This window comes from Oncorhynchus keta, chromosome 2, assembly GCF_023373465.1.
Source record: "Oncorhynchus keta strain PuntledgeMale-10-30-2019 chromosome 2, Oket_V2, whole genome shotgun sequence".
Lineage (NCBI taxonomy): Eukaryota > Metazoa > Chordata > Actinopteri > Salmoniformes > Salmonidae > Oncorhynchus > Oncorhynchus keta.
In genome coordinates this window covers 21,709,928-21,727,088 of record NC_068422.1, presented here as the reverse complement: position 1 = coordinate 21,727,088, position 17,161 = coordinate 21,709,928, and the positions used below count along the sequence as shown (strand labels likewise).

The 17,161-nt window shown below is 44.7% G+C and overlaps 1 protein-coding gene across 5 annotated transcripts in view; it reads left to right on the top strand.

Annotated features, from left to right (window-relative positions):
• Positions 1 to 17,161, top strand: part of ankfn1 (ankyrin repeat and fibronectin type III domain containing 1) — a 236,824-nt gene that overhangs the window by 163,902 nt on the left and 55,761 nt on the right. For all 5 annotated transcript variants that reach the window (XM_052473466.1, XM_052473478.1, XM_052473470.1 and 2 more), the window contains 3 exons: positions 3,337 to 3,450; positions 4,884 to 4,981; positions 7,235 to 7,325. In XM_052473466.1, the coding sequence (XP_052329426.1) occupies positions 3,337 to 3,450; positions 4,884 to 4,981; positions 7,235 to 7,325 (303 nt within the window). The remainder of the gene's footprint in view (positions 1 to 3,336; positions 3,451 to 4,883; positions 4,982 to 7,234; positions 7,326 to 17,161) is intronic.

Below are 17,161 nucleotides of genomic sequence, written 5' to 3'. Positions count from 1 at the left end.
AGCCAAGAGGCCCATGATCACTCTGGATGAACTGCAGAGATCTACAGCTGAGGTGGGAGACTCTGTCCATAGGACAACAATCAGTTGTATATTGCACAAATCTGGCCTTTATGGAAGAGTGGCAAGAAGAAAGCCATTTCTTAAAGATATCCATAAAAAGTGTTGTTTAAAGTTTGCCACAAGCCACCTGGGAGACACACCAAACATGTGGAAGAAGGTGCTCTGGTCAGATGAAACCAAAATTGAACTTTTTGGCAACAATGCAAAACGTTATGTTTGGCGTAAAAGCAACACAGCTCATCACCCTGAACACACCATCCCCACTGTCAAACATGGTGGTTGGAGCATCATGGTTTGGGCCTGCTTTTCTTCAGGAGGGACAGGGAAGATGGTTAAAATTGATGGGAAGATGGATGGAGCCAAATACAGGACCATTCTGGAAGAAAACCTGATGGAGTCTGCAAAAGACCTGAGACTGGGACGGAGATTTGTCTTCCAACAAGACAATGATCCAAAACATAAAGCAAAATCTACAATGGAATGGTTCAAAAATACACATATCCAGGTTAGAATGGCCAAGTCAATGTCCAGACCTGAATCCAATCGAGAATCTGTGGAAAGAACTGAGAACTGCTGTTCACAAATGCTCTCCATCCAACCTCACTGAGCTCGAGCTGTTTTGCAAGGAGGAATGGGAAAAAATTTCAGTCTTTCGATGTGCAAAACTAATAGAGACATACCCCAAGCGACTTACAGCTGTAATCGCAGCAAAAGGTGGCGCTACAATGTATTAACTTAAGGGGGCTGAATAATTTTGCACGCCCAATTTTTCAGTTTTTGATTTGTTAAAAAAGTTTGAAATATCGAATAAATGTTGTTCCACTTCATGATTGTGTCCCACTTGTTGTTGATTCTTCACAAAAAAATCCAGTTTTATATCTTTATGTTTGAAGCCTGAAATGTGGCAAAAGGTCGCAAAGTTCAAGGGGGCCGAATACTTTCGCAAGGCACTGTATGTCTTTGTCCACTAGGAGCTCTGATGGCACACACACACACCATGGGATGTGTCAAGTCTGAGATTGACAGGAGGATTTTTTGTATTTCAAAGGTGCCAGACAGGCTTGGAGGAAATCTGAGTGAGGTTATTATGGCTGGCAGGTCGTCCAGACTCCACAGTTACACCCTGTGTGTCCCAAATGGCACCCTTTTCCCTTTATAGGACATGGTGCATAGGGCTCTGGTCAAAAATAGTGCACTAAACCAGGAATAGGGTGCTATTTGGGACACCGTTCCAAACAGGCCTGGGGGTACAGCCTGCTAGGGAGGTGGAGTGGAGAGAATAAAGGGGAGAGTGTTCTATCATCTTGCCAAACATCTCCTATCCATTACAGCTGTGACGAGCAATAAAGGAGGATAGGAGCGAGTGTGTATTGGACACACATTTGTACACACACACACTATTTTTGACCCTTTGATATCGATAACTGCGTTGTTGAGGAAGAGCTTGCACGTTTCACTGTGCTCTTTACACCTGTGCACGTGACAAATACACGTTGATTTGATTTGACCACAGGAGGTTGGTGGCACCTTAATTGGGGAGGACAGGCTCCTGGTAATGGCTGGAGCGGAATTGGTGGAATGGTATCAAATATATTAAACACGTGGTTTCCATGTGTTTGATGCCATTCCATTTACTCCGTTCCATCCATTATTATGAGCCGTTCTCCCCTCAGCAGCCTCCACTGGATTTGACATACACACACACACACACATTCTCTCCTCCTCTGTCGGTGCACTGTGAGGTACATTTTCGTGTTGTTTGTGCCCCATCTTTTTGTGTGCTCTATCCATCAGTCTGACAAGCATTGTTATGGACTAGGTTAGGTAGTTCAGTTCTAAGGGACACAGTTAGACACTACATTATCACGTCCACACTCCATCACCAGGTGGCAGCACCAGCCGGGTCAGGTGGCAGCACCAGCCGGGTCAGGTGGCAGCACCAGCCGGGGCAGGTGGCAGCACCAGCCGGGGCAGGTGGCAGCACCAGCCGGGTCAGGTGGCAGCACCAGCCGGGTCAGGTGGCAGCACCAGCCGGGGCAGGTGGCAGCACCAGCCGGGTCAGGTGGCAGCACCAGCCGGGGCAGGTGGCAGCACCAGCCGGGTCAGGTGGCAGCACCAGCCGGGTCAGGTGGCAGCACCAGCCGGGTCAGGTGGCAGCACCAGCCGGGGCAGGTGGCAGCACCAGCCGGGTCAGGTGGCAGCACCAGCCGGGTCAGGTGGCAGCACCAGCCGGGTCAGGTGGCAGCACCAGCCGGGGCAGGTGGCAGCACCAGCCGGGGCAGGTGGCAGCACCAGCCGGGTCAGGTGGCAGCACCAGCCGGGTCAGGTGGCAGCACCAGCCGGGGCAGGTGGCAGCACCAGCCGGGTCAGGTGGCAGCACCAGCCGGGGCAGGTGGCAGCACCAGCCGGGTCAGGTGGCAGCACCAGCCGGGTCAGGTGGCAGCACCAGCCGGGGCAGGTGGCAGGTGGCAGCACCAGCCGGGGCAGGTGGCAGGTGGCAGCACCAGCCGGGTCAGGTGGCAGCACCAGCCGGGGCAGGTGGCAGGTGGCAGCACCAGCCGGGTCAGGTGGCAGCACCAGCCGGGGCAGGTGGCAGGTGGCAGCACCAGCCGGGGCAGGTGGCAGTCTTGTTAAATGTTGATTGTAAGTCGCTCTGGATAAGAGCGTCTGCTAAATGACTTAAATGTAAATGTAAATGTGCACAGGTGTGGGCAATCAGGGATTGGCAATCAGTGAGAGAAAGGTGGAAAGGAATCTCTCAGCCTGCAAATGTCATTTTTTGTGTTGCGTCTTTAGTTTTGGGCATGCCTTTAGTAGTTTCCCTTTTTTATATATTTATTTTCATAAACTGAACACACAATAATCTGTCTGGGCTGGTCGACCAAGGGGAGTACACTGACTTCTCACATAAATGCACACAGGTTACAGACCATTTAGCTAGAGCTAGGAATGTCTAGACTTGTAACAATATCAGTAGGTTAGCTCAGGGGTTTCGTAACAGCATACACATAATGAAAAACTATCTGTCCTTATTAATGTACTCCACAACCAGCACAGCCAGAGGAGGACTGGACACACCCCTCGGAACTTGGTTCTTCTTCAGGTTTCTTCCTAGGTTCCTGCCTTCTAGGAAGTTTTTCCTAGCCACTGTGCTTCTGCCTCTGCTTTGCTTGCTGTTTGGAGTTTTTAGACTGGGTATCTATAAAGCACTTCGTGCCAACTGCGGATATGAAAAGGGCATTTCTAAAATTCTTCTTTTTTTTTTTTTTTTGTTAGGTGTGCCGGAGCCCCCATCTGCAGTGGGTCTGTGTGTAACCAGTAGCTCCTCTCTCACAGTTACCTTCCAGGAACCCCACTGTCTCAATTCTGCTGTGGTCACCAAGTACAGAGGTACACACACACACAGACTTGTGGACACACACACAGACGCACGCATACACACACAAATACACAGACGAGCGGACACACACATGAAAGGAACTGCAATTTAGAAAGGAAACTAATGGGTAGGAACAAATAAATTATTGTTGCTTTTCATTGTTACTTTCTCCTTCTGTACTTTCTCTCATGCTCTGTCTCGCTTCTCTCTCCCTCCTCTCTCTGTCTCTCTCTCCCCTTTCCTATTCTCCTTCCCTCTGCAATTTATTTCGAACCCCTGTGCCCCCTCAGTCTGTTGTCTCACTAACCTGCTTACCTCCAGCCCTGTGGGATGACAGTAAATCTATTAACTATTGCCATGACTGATATTGACTTATTTCCCTCTCCTCCCTACCCGTCCCTCCCGCCATCCCTCTCTCCCTCCAAGCTACAATTACTTGGGGTGACAGTGAAACTATTAAATGTCCCTATACCATCCTCCACTCTAATCCCCTTTGTCCCTGCTAGCTATTCCCCTCACCTCTCTTCTTCCTCTCTCTCTCTCCCACCCTTATCTACCTTCATCCATTCTAGCTGAAGGCCAGAGAGCCCCAGAGAGCCCTAGCAGAGAGAGATCAGTGTATTGAACTGTAAAGGCTAAAGGGCCGGTCATTTCAACTAATAGGCTTATGCTGCAGATGGAGCATGAAGGTTAACAACAGGCTTTGTAATGATCTATAGTTAATCTCTGCTCACCAGGGCTTTTCCCTAGAGGTGTAGAAGTCTTCACAAGCCTTTTAGGGGTTCTGTGGAAGTAGAAGCAAAGGAGAGAGAAATGAGAGAGATTGAGCAGAAAGAGGGAACAAGAGATGGAGAGAGAGTACATTTCCTCAGTGAAAACGATGTACTGAGCAAATGGCAAAAAAACACATTTCTTTCCACAGTGCCGTGGGGCGAGACAGTGATGCAGCTTAAGCCCCACCCTCTTCAAGATACATATCAACAAATTGGGGAGGGCACTAGAACACTGTGCAGCACCCGGCCTCACCCTGCTAGAATCTAAAGTCAGATGTGTACTGTTTGCTGTGGTTCTGGTGCTTCTGTCCCCAACCAAGGAGGGCCTACAGCAGCACCTAGATCTTCTGTACAGATTCTGTCAGACCTGGGCCTTGACAGTAAATCTCAGTGAGACCAAAATAATGGTGTTCCAAAAAAGAGAAGAGAGCAGAGCTAGAGAGAGAGAGAAGAGAGAGAGAGAGCAGAGAGAGGGAAAGCGAGGGAAACTACACACCTCAAGGCATTAGCAGCCCAATGAAAAGGTTAATAGTGTAATACACAGCACCAGGGTACCTATTGATTTCTATTATGGAGAGAGGACACACACATACCCAGTCTGTGATGTTATTGTCTGTGAGTATTTGTAATGCTGACTTTGTGTGCATGTGCGTATGTATGTGTCATTACAGTGGAGTGGAGCTGTCTAAAGGATTTCTCATTGCTGGCCGGAGACATGGTGTTGGAAAACCTACAAACTCTCAAGTGTACCGTCAACGGCCTTACCATGGTAAATAGTACTGAAGTATATGCAGCAGACAGGGAGGAAGGGGGAGAGAGAGAGAGGGAGCACAGAGAGAGGAAAAATCAAATCACATTTTATTTGTCACATGCGCCGAATACAACAGGTGTACAGTGAAATGCTTACTTACAAGCCCTTAACCAACAATGCAGTTTTAAGAAAAATAAGTGTTAAGTAAAAAAATAGATAAATAAAAAATAAAAGTAACAAATAATTAAAGAGCAGCAGTAAAATGTGATGTTGACACCAAGGAACTTGCCGCTCTCAACCTGCTCCACTACAGCCCCGTCGATGAGAATGGGGGCATGCTCTGTCCTCCTTTATCTCCTTTAGGGCACTATGGTGTTGAACACTGAGCTGTAGTCAATGAATATTATTCTCACATAGGTGTTCCTTTTGTCCAGGTGGGAAAGGGCAGTGTGGAATGCAATAGAGATTGCATCATCTGTGGAGCTGTTGGGGCGGTATGCAAATTGGAGTGGGTCTAGAGTTTCTGGGATAATGGATTTGATGTGAGCCAAGACCAGCCTTTCAAAGCACTTCATGGCAGACATGAGTGCTACAGGTCGGGTCATTTATGCAGGTTACCTTAGTGTTCTTGGGCACAGGGACTATAGTGTTCTGCTTGAAACATGTTGGTATTACAGACTCAGTCAGGGAGAGAGTTTGAAAATATCAGTGAGAACACTTGCCAGTTGGTCAGCGCATGCTCAGAGTACACGTGCTGGTAATCCGTCTGGCCCTGTGGGCTTGTGAATGTTGACCTGTTTAAAGGACTTACTCACATCGGCTACGGAAAGCGTGATCACACAGTCCTCCGGAACAGCTGATGCTCTCATGCCGGTGAAGTACGATTCAATCTTAGTCCTGTATTGACGCTTTGCCTGTTTAATGGTTCGTCGGAGTGCATAGAGGGATTTCTTATAAGCTTCTGGGTTCGAGTCCCGCTCCTTGAAGACGGCAGCTCTACCCTTTAGCTCAGTGCGGATGTTGCCCGTAATCCATGGCTTCTGGTTGGGGTATGTACGTACAGTCACTGTGGGGACGACGTCATCGATGCACTTATTGATGAAGCCAGTGACTGATGTGGTGTACACCTCAATGCCATCGGAAGAATCCTGGAACATATTCCAGTCTGTGCCATCAAAACAGTCCTGTAGCTTAGCATCTGCTTCATCTGACCTCTTCTATTGATCAAGTCACTGGTGCTTCCTGCTTTAGTTTTTGCTTGTAAGCTGGAATCAGGAGGATAGAATTATGGTCATATTCGCCAAATGCAGGGCAGGGGAGAGCTTTGTAGGGAGGGAGAGCTTCTCCGTGTGTGGAGTAAAGGTGGTCTAGAGTTGTTTTCCCTCTTGTTGGACATTTAACATGCTGGTAGAAATGAGGTCAAACGGATTTAAGTTTCCCTGCATTAAATTCCCCGGCCACTAGGAGCGCTGCCTCTGGATGATCGTTTTCCTGCTTGCTTATGGCCGTATACAGCTCATTGAGTGCGGTGTCTCAGCAAAACCTTGCCTGAGACTTCCTTAGATTTCTTGCACCAGCTGTTGTTTACAAATATTCATAGACCGCCGCCCCTTGTCTTACCGGATGCAGCTGTTCTATCCTGCCGAAAAAAGCGTAAAACCCGCCAACTGTATGTTATTCATGTTGTTGTTCAGCCAAGTCTCAGTGGCACATAAGATATTACAGTTTTTAATGTCCTGTTGGTAGGATATAAGTGCTCGTAGTTCGTTAAAAAAATTATCCAATGAGTGAGATAAGGTGAAAGAAGGAGCTCACACAGAGAGAAAGGGGATGAGAGAGAGAAGGAGCACAACGACAGATGAGTAACTAATGGGGCCAGTATAGGAGGAGGGGTAATGATGGAGGGAGGAAGTGAAGGAGTGTGGGAATGACACAGTAATGGAGTGGGGGGCTGAATGAGGGAAAGCTGGTGACTTCCAGGATGCGTCCCAAATGGCACCCTATTCCCTATAACGTGCACTAGTTTTTATTAGGGCCCATAGGGCTCTGGTCAAAAGTAGTGCACTATGTAAGTTTATAGGTCACCATTATAAGTCACCATTCTAACAAGTTGCCCTCATTCAACCAAAATACCGTGATATTACTGTGCTCTGCTCAACTTTCAGCTGTTTTATCTTCCTCTGGCTAGTACATACTGTGTGTACGTTTTACATCATGTGAAAATGTATTTTACATAATGTGTGTGTGTGTGTGTGTGTGTGTGTTTTCCAGGGGAGGCTGTACTATGTTCAGGTGTCGGCCTACAACATGAGGGGTTGGGGTCCACCTCAACAGTCTCTACCCCCCTCTGCTGCACCTTCCAGTGAGTCTATTAATTTATTAGGTTTAAATCAAACCTTTATTGAATGTACCTTCATACAAAATCGTAGAATCGGTTTGGGCACTGCTGTTAAAACAGCAGGTAAACTGGTTGATATTTTCCTTCAAAAATAGTTTTTTTTTTCGGAATAAGACACTTGTCCAGTAAAGTTGTGTTCTCAAAGCCTGCTATGGCAGTTATAATTAACTCCGTCATTCAGTTGGATTGAAACCCAAACTTTGAAAATGTAGGCTCTGTCCCAAATGGCACCCTATTCCCGATACACAGATGTCGCAGGAGGAATAATAATAATCCTGCAGCAGGAGGATTTGAATATCAAAATAAATATTTAGAATTGCCGTCAGGGGGCAGCTGGAAGCGCTGTCTGTATACAACGCAGTAACATAGCTACAGTTTACCTTATGGAAGCTACGTGCCGGCTAAGACGCATCTCTTGTGAATGCTGGCCCATGTTCAAATCAAATTTTATTGGTCACAAATACATATTTAGCAGGTGCAATTGCAGTGTGGCGAAATGCTTGTGTTCCTAGCTCCAACAGTGCAGTAGTATTTAACAATACACAACAATACACACAAATCTAAAAGTAAAAGAATGGAATTAAGAAATATAGAAATATTGGATCAAGCGATGTCAGAGTGGCATTGACAAAAATAGAGTAAAATAGAATACAGTGTGTACATATATATATAGAGTGGGGCAAATAAGTATTTAGTCAGCCACTAATTGTGCAAGTTCTTCCACTTAAAAAGATGAGAGAGGCCTGTAATTTTCATCATAGGTAAACAAGAGCAGTGAGCAAAAATCCCAGAACCACATGGGGGGACGTAGTGAATGACCTGCAGAGAGCTGGGACCGAAGTAACAAAGCCTACCATCAGTAACACACTACGCCGCCAGGGACTCAAATCCTGCAGTGCCAAACGTGTCCCCCTGCTTAAGCCAGTACATGTCCAGGCCTGTCTGAAGTTTGCTAGAGAGCATTTGGATGATCCAGAAGAAGATTGGGAGAATGTCATATGGTCAGATGAAACCAAAATATAACTTTTTGGTAAAAACTCAACTCGTCGTGTTTGGAGGACAAAGAATGCTGAAGCTGCATCCAAAGAACACCATACCTACTGTGAAGCATGGGGGTGGAAACATCATGCTTTGGGGCTGTTTTTCTATAAGGGACCAGGACGACTGATCCGTGTAAAGGAAAGAATGAATGGGGCCATGTATCGTGAGATTTTGAGTGAAAACCTCCTTCCATCAGCAAGGGCATTGAAGATGAAACATGGCTGGGTCTTTTAGCATGACAATGATCCCAAACACACCGCCCGGGCAACGAAGGAGTGGCTTCGTAAGAAGCATTTCAAGGTCCTGGATTGGCCTAGCCAGTCTCCAGATCTCAACCCCATAGAAAATCTTTGGAGGGAGTTGAAAGTCTGTGTTGCCCAGGAACAGCCCCAAAACATCACTGCTCTAGAGGAGATCTGCATGGAGGAATGGGCCAAAATACCAGCAACAGTGTGTGAAAACCTTGTGAAGACTTACAGAAAACGTTTGACCTCTGTCATTGCCAACAAAGAATATATAACAAACCTTTTGTTTGTTATATATATAACAAAACTATATATAAAAACTAATATATAACAAAACTTTTGTTATTGACCAAATACGTTTTTCCCACCATAATTTGCAAATAAATTCATAAAAAAATCCTACAATGTGATTTTCTGGATTTTTTTCTTCTCATTTTGGCTGTCATAGTTGAAGTGTACCTATAATGAAAATTACAGGCCTCTCTCATCTTTTTAAGTGGGAGAACTTGCACAATGGATGGCTGACTAAATACTTTTTTTCCCTCAACCTTGTTCTGAACACCTCCAAAACAAAGGTCATGTGGTTTGGTAAGAAGAATGACCCTCTCCTCACAGGTGTGATTACTACCGCTGAGGGTTTAGAGCTTGAGGTAGTCACCTCATACAAGTACTTGGGAGTATGGCTAGAGGGTGCACTGTCCTTCTCTCAGCACATATCAAAGCTGCAGGCTCCTATCACTCCTCTTTCACCCCAGCTGCCAAACTAACCCTGATTCAGATGACCATCCTACCCATGCTAAATTACGGAGAAGTAATTTATAGATCGGCAGGTAAAGGTGCTCTCGAGCGGATAGATGTTCTTTACCATTCTGCCATCAGATTTGCCACCAATGCTCCTCATAGGACACATCACTGCACTCTATACTCCTCTGTAAACTGGTAATCTCTGGCTCAAATAGCCGACCAACCCTTAGTAATCTTCTGGAAAAAAGTGTGTTCGACCAGATACAGTGCTGTTTCACAGTAAACAAATTGACAATAGTCTTTCAGCATGCTTATAGGGAAGGACACTCAACAAGCACAGCACTTACACAAATGACAGATGATTGGCTGGAGGAAATTGATGATAATATGATTGTGGGTGCTGTCTTGTTAGACTTCAGTGCAGCTTTTGACATTAGCGATCATAATCTGCTGCTGGAAAAACGTATGTGTTATGGCTTTACACACCCTGCTACAATGTGAATAAAGAGTTACTTGTCTAACAGAACACAGAGGGTGTTCTTTAATGGAAGCCTCATATAGAATCCAGTTAGAATCAGGAATTCCCCAGGGTAGCCGTTTAGGCCCCTTGCTTTTTAAATTTTTTATTAATGACACGCCACCGACTTTGAGTAAAGCCAGAGTGTCTATGTATGACTTAACACTATACACGTCAGCTACTACAGCAACTGAAATAACTGCAACAGTCAAAATGAGTTGCAGTTAGTTTCAGAGTTAACCTTAAATATTTATAAAACTGAAAGCATTGTTTTTGGAACAAAACACTCACTAAACTCTAAACCTCAACTAAATCTTGTAATAAATAATGTGGAAATTGAGCACGTTGAGATGACTAAACTGCTTGGAGTAACCCTAGATTGTAAACTGTCATGGTCAAAACATATTGATGCAGTTGCAGCTAAGATGGGAAGAAGTCTGTCTATAATAAAGTGATGCTCTCTCTGCCTTCTTAACAACACTATCAACAAGGCAGGTCCTACAGGCCCTAGTTTTGTCGCACCTTGACTACTGTTCAGTCGTGTGGCCAGGTGCCACAAAAAAGGACTTAGGAAAATTGCAATTGGCTCAGAACAGGGCAGCACGGCTGGCCCTTGGATGTACACAGAGAGATAATATTAATAATATGCATGTCAATCTCTCCTGGCTGAAAGTGGAGGATAGACTTCATTGCTACTTTTATTTATGAGCGGTATTGACATGTTGAATGCACCGAGATGTCTGTCTAAACTACTTGCACACAGCTTGGACACCCATGCATACCCCACAAGACATGCCACACAATCCCCATGTCCAGAGCAGACTATGGGAGGCACACAGTACTACATAGAGCCATGACGACATGGAACTCTATAAAAAACACATATAAAAAAACACATTATGGAACAGCGGGGACTGTGAAGCATCACAAACATTGGCACAGACACATGCATACACACACACAATAACATACGCACTATACATGCACATGGATTTAGTTTACATACACTTAGGTTGTAGTCAATAAAACTTGTTTTTCAATCACTCCACAAATGTCTTGTTAACAAACTATAGTATTGGGAAATCGGTTAGGACATCTACTTTGTGCATGACACAAGTCATTTTTCCAACAATTGTTTACAGACAGGTTATTTCACTTATAATTCACTGTATCACAATTCCAGTGGTTCGGACGTTTACAAACACTAAGTTGACTGTGCCTTTAAACAGCTTGGAATATTCCAGAAAATGATGTCATGGCTTTAGAAGCTTCTGATAGGCTAATTGACATAATTTGAGTCAATTGGAGGGGTACCTGTGGATGTATTTCAAGGCCTCCCTTCAAACTCAGTGCCTCTTTGCTTGACAACATGAGAAAATCAAAAGAAATCAGCCAAGACCTCAGAAAAAGAAATTGTAGACCTCCACAAGTCTGGTTCATCCTTGGGATACTTCCAAAGTTGTGGCAAAATGGCTTAAGGACAACAAAGTCAAGGTATTGGAGTGGCCATCACAAAGCCCTGACCTCAATCCTATAGAAAATTTGTGTGCAGAACTAAATAAGTGTGTGCGAGCAAGGAGGCCTACAAACCTGACTCTGTTACACCATCTCTGTCAGGAGGAATGGGCCAAAATTCACCCAGCTTGTTGAGGGAAGCTTGTGGAAGGCTACCCGAAACGTTTGACCCAAATACTAATTCTGTGTATGTAAACTTTTGACCCACTGGGAATGTGATGAATGAAATAATAGCTGAAATAAATCATTCTCTCTACTATTATTCTGACATTTCACATTCTTAAAATAATGTGGTGATCCTAACTGAACTACGACAGGGAATTTTTACAAGGATTGAATGTCAGGAATTGTGAGAAACTGAGTTTAAATGTATTTGGCTAAGGTGTATGTAAACTTCTGACTTCCACTGTATGTGGTAGTGGTGGAGTAGGGGCCTGAGGGCACACAGCGTGTTCTGAAATCTGTGAATGTATTGTAATGTTTTTTTTGATTGTATAAACTGCCTTAATTCTGCTGGACCCTTGGAAGAGTAGCTGCTACTTTGGCTAATGGGGATCCATAATAAATAATAAATACAAATATAAATCTCTGTATACCTGTCGCAAGACCCACTGGTTGATGCCTATTTATAAAAATCCTCTCACACCTCACTTCCCCCTAAGGTCCCCAAAGCACACACATCCCTGGGTCGCTCCTCGTTTCAGTTCAGCTAGCGACTGGAACAAGCTGCAACAAACACTCAAACTGGACAGTTTTATCTCCATCTCCATTCAAAGACTCCATCATGGACACTATTACTGACAAATGTAGAGCTGCTTTGCTTGATGTATTGTTGTCTCTACCTTCTTGCCCTTTGTGCTGTTGTCTGTGCCTAATAATGTTTATACCATGTTTTGTGCTGCTACCATGTTGTTGTCATGTGTTGCTGCCTTGCTATGTTGTTGTCTTAGGTCTCTTTATGTAGTGTTGTGTTGTCTCTCTTGTTGTGTGTTTTGTTCTATATTTTTATTTATAAAAAAATATATATATATATATATATAAAAATATATTTTTTAATCACAGCCCCCTTCCCCACAGGAGGCCTTTTGCATTTTTGTAGGCCATCATTGTAAATAAGAATGTATTCTTAACTGACTTGCCTGGTTAAATAAAGGTTAAATAAATACAAATACAAATGTATATAGGGCAGCAGCCTCTAAGGTGCAGGGTTGCATAACGGGTCGAAGCCGGCTAGTGATGGCTATTTAACAGTCTGATGGCCTTGGGATAGAAGCTGTTTTTCAGTCTCTCGGTCACAGCTTTGATGCACTTGTACTGAACTCGTCTTCTGGATGATAGCGGGGTAAACAGGTCCTGGCTTGGGTTGTTGATGTCCTTGGTGATATTCTTGCCCTTTCTGTGACATCAGGTGCTGTATGTGTCCTGGACGGCAGGTAGTTTGCCCCCTGTGATGAGTCGACCACCCTCTGGAGAACCCTGCAGTTGCGGGCGGTGCAGTTGCTGTACCAGGTTGTGATACAGCCTGACAGGATGCTCTCAATTGTGTATCTGTAAAAAAGGGGTTTAGGGGGGACAGCTAAATTTCTTCAGCCTCTTGAGGTTGAAGAGGCACCATTGTGCCTTCTTTACCACACTGTCTGTGTGGGTGGACTTTTTCAAATTGTCAGTGATGTGTATGCCGAGGGACTTGAAGCACTTCCACGTTCTCCACTGCGGTCCCGTCGATGTGGATAGGGGCGTGCTCCCTCTGCTGTCTCCTGAAGTCCACGATCAGCTCCTTTGTTTTGTTGACATTGAGTGAGAGGATATTTTTCTGGCACCAGAAATTGTTGGTAATCAGGCCTACTACTGTTGTGTCGTCTGCAAGCTTGATGATTGAGTTGGAGGCGTGTGTGGCCACGGAGTCATGGGAGAAAAGGGAGTACAGGGGGCTGAGTACGCACCCTTGTGGCGCCCCTGTGTTGAGGATTAGCGAAGTGGAGGTGTTGTTTCCTACCTTCATCACCTGGGGGCGGCCCATTGGGAAATCCAGGACCCAGGGGCACAGGGCGGGGTTCAGACCCAGGGCCCTAACTTTAATGATGAGCTTGGAGGGTACTGTGTTGTGGAATGCTGAGCTATAGTCAATTTACAGAATTCTTACATAGGTATTCCTCTTGTCCAGATGGGATAGGGCAGCGTGCAGTGCGATGGCGATTGCATCGTCTGTGGATCTATTGGAGTGGTAAGCAAATTGAAATGGGTCTAGGGTGACAGGTGATATCTTCCTTGACTAGTCTCTCAAAGCACTTCAAGATGACAGAAGTGAGTGCTACGGGGCGATAGTCATTTAGTTCACTTACCTTTGCTTTCTTGGGTACAGGAACAATGGTGGACATCTTGAAGCAAGTGGGGACAACAGACTGGGATAGGGAGAGATTGAACATGTCCGTAAACACTCCAGCCAGCTGATATGGCATGCCCTGAGAACGCGGCAAGGGATGCTGTCTGGACCGTCAGCCTTGCGAGGGTTAACACGCTAAAATGTCTTACTCGCGTCGGCCACGGAGGAGAGCCCACAGACCTTGGTAGCGGGCCACTTCGGTGGCATTGTGTAATGTTCAAAGCTGGTGGAGAAGGTATTTAGCTTGTCCGGAAGCAAGACATCGGTGTCTGTGATGTGGCTGGTTTTCCCTTTGTAGTTTGTGATTGTCTGTCAACCCTACCACATAGGTCTCGTGTCTGAGCCGTTGAATTGCGACTCCACTTTGTCTCTGTACTAATGATTTGCCTGTTTGATTGCCGTACGGAGGGAAAAAATACACTGTTTGTATTCCGCCATATTCCCAGTCACCTTGCCATGGTTATATGCGGGGGTCCGCGCTTTCAGTTTGCTGCCACCTATCCACGGTTTCTGGTTTGGGTAGGTTTTAATAGTCACAGTGGGTACAACATCTCCTATACACTTCCTGATGAGCTTAGTCACCATATCCATTTATTCAATATTATTCTCAGAGGCTACCAGGAACATATCCCAGTTCGCATAATCAAAACAATCTTGAAGCCTTTATTCCAATTGGTCATACCAGTGTTGAATAGAACTTAGCATGGGTATTTCCTGTTTGAGCTTCTGCCTATAGGAAGGGAGGAGCAATCTGATGATCTGATTTGCCAAAGGGAGGGTGGGGGAGGGCCTTGTATGCATTTCGAAAGGTTGAGTAGCAGTGGTCCAATGTTTTTCCAGAGCGAGTACTACAGTCAATGGGTTTTTATTTTTTTATTTAACCTTTATTTAACCAGGTAGGCCTGTTGAGAACAAGTTCTCATTTATAACAGTGACCTGGCCAAGATAAAGCAAAGCAGTGCGACAAAAACAACACAGTTACACATGAACAAAGGTACAATCAATACCAGTAAAGAAAAATAGAAAACTCTATGTACAATGAGTGCAAATGTAGAAGATTAGGGAGGTAGGCAATAAATAGGCCCTAGAGGTGAAAATAATTACAATTTAGCATTAATACTGGAGTGATAGATGTGCAGATAATGATGTGCAAGTAGAGATACTGCGGTGCAAAAGAGCAAGAGGGTAAGTATTAATATGGGGATGAGGTAGTCGGGTGTGCTATTTACAGATTGGCTGTGTACAGGTACAGTACAGCTGCTCTCACAGCTGATAGAACCGGTAGTGTTTTCTTCAAATTTGCTTTGTTAAAATCCCCAGCTACAATTAATGCGGCCTCAGGATATGTGGTTTCCAGTTTGCATTAAGTCCAGTGTAGTTCCTTGAGGGCCGTCATGGTATCGGCTTGAGGGGGAATATACACGGCTGTGACTATAACCAAAGTTAATTCTCTTGGGAGGTAATACGGTTGGCATTTGATTGGGAGGTATTCTAGGTCGGGTGACAAAAGGACTTGAATTACTATATGTTATCACAATCACACCATGAGTAGTTAATCATGAAACATACACCTCTGCCTTTCTTCTTCCCTGAGAGTTCTTTATTCCTGTCTGTGCGATGTACTGAGAACCCAGCTGGCTGTTTGGACAGAGACAGAGTCATGTTTCCGTGAAACAGAGTATGTTACAATCCCTGATGTCTCTCTGGAAGGAGATCCTCGCCCTGAGCTCGTCTACTTTGTTAGTGAGTAATATACTCTGAAGCAGTGGATGGTGTACACACCTCCTGAGTCAAACGAGAAGTTCACTCTGGATACCTCTTCTCCACTGGCAGTGTTTTGGAGCAGCGTCTGGAAAAGTTCAATTGCCCTGTGGGGTACAGTGCATACAAAATATCCAATTTGAGAAAGTCGTATTCCTGGTCGTAATGCTGGTGAGTTACCACCGCTCTGATATCCAAACATTTTTTTGTGGCTGTAAGTAATAACACAAAAAATTCTGGGCTAATAATGTAAGAAATAATACAAAAAAAACGAAATACTGCAAAGTTGCTTAGGAGCTAGAAGCAGATCTGTCATATCTGTCGGCGCCATCTTAGTTTGTCAAGTTGGCTCGATGTCCTTTTGGTTATGCAGTGTTGCAGTTCTTGACACAGACCGTGCACCTGGCACCTACTACCATACCCTGTTCAAAGGTACTGCAATCTTGTGTCTTGCCCATTCACCCTCTCTCTGAATGAGACACACACAATCCATGTCTCAATTGTCTCAAGGCTTAGAAATCCTTTTTTAACTTGTTTCCTCCCCCTTCATCTACACCAATTGAAGTGGATTTAACAAGTGACATCAATATGGGGATCATCGCTTTCACCTGGATTCACCTGGTCAGTCTATGTCATGGAAAGGGCGTTGTTCCTAGCCACCGTGCCTCTACATCTGCATTGCTTGCTCTCTGGGGTTTTAGGTTGGGTTTCTGTATAAACACTTTGTGACAACTGCTGCTGTAAAAAGGGCTTTATTAATACATTTGATTGATTGATGGAAAGAGCAGGTTTTCTTACTATTTTGTATACTCAAGCAATAGGCAGAATGAATTATTGATTTCTTCTGTGCCTGTGTGGTCCAGCAGTTACACTCAGTGACCCACATATACACTCCCGCACACATATACCTCGGCATGGATTCGAATCTGGCCCACTGCCGTTTGACTCATGAATGATCGTCTATTTTTGATGCATTAATTCCGCCTGGTTGCAGGTTTAAATGTGTGTGGTTACAGGGTTAAGACAGAAACAACTCAAAGGTTAACAGTTTAAGCATGAATTACTAGTGCTTAAGGTTAGGGTTATGGTTTGGAGAAGGCTCAAAGCAACATAATAAAAACGATGCACATATCATCAGTATTCCTAGTACTCTTGGTGCTTGCTAGAGCATTGGTCCCAGCGGTGACAATGGATAGGCTAACGTGCAGCGTACAGAATGTAGCTTATATGTAGGCACTAGATCAGTGGTTCCCAAACATTTTATAGTCCCGTACCCCTTCAAACATTCAACCTCCAGCTGCGTACCCCCTCTAGCACCAGGGTCAGCGTACTCTCAAATGTTGTTTCTTTACCATCATTGTAAGCCTGCCACACACACACTATACGATACATTCATTAAACATAAGAATGAGTGTGAGTTTTTATCACAACCTGGCTTGTGGCAAGTGACAAAGAGCTCTTATAGGACCAGGGCACAAATAATAATATCATTCTAATCAATCATTTTGCTCTTTCTTTAACCATCTTACATATAAAACCTTATTTGTTCATCGAAAATTGTGAATTACTCACCACAGGTTAATGAGAAGGGTGT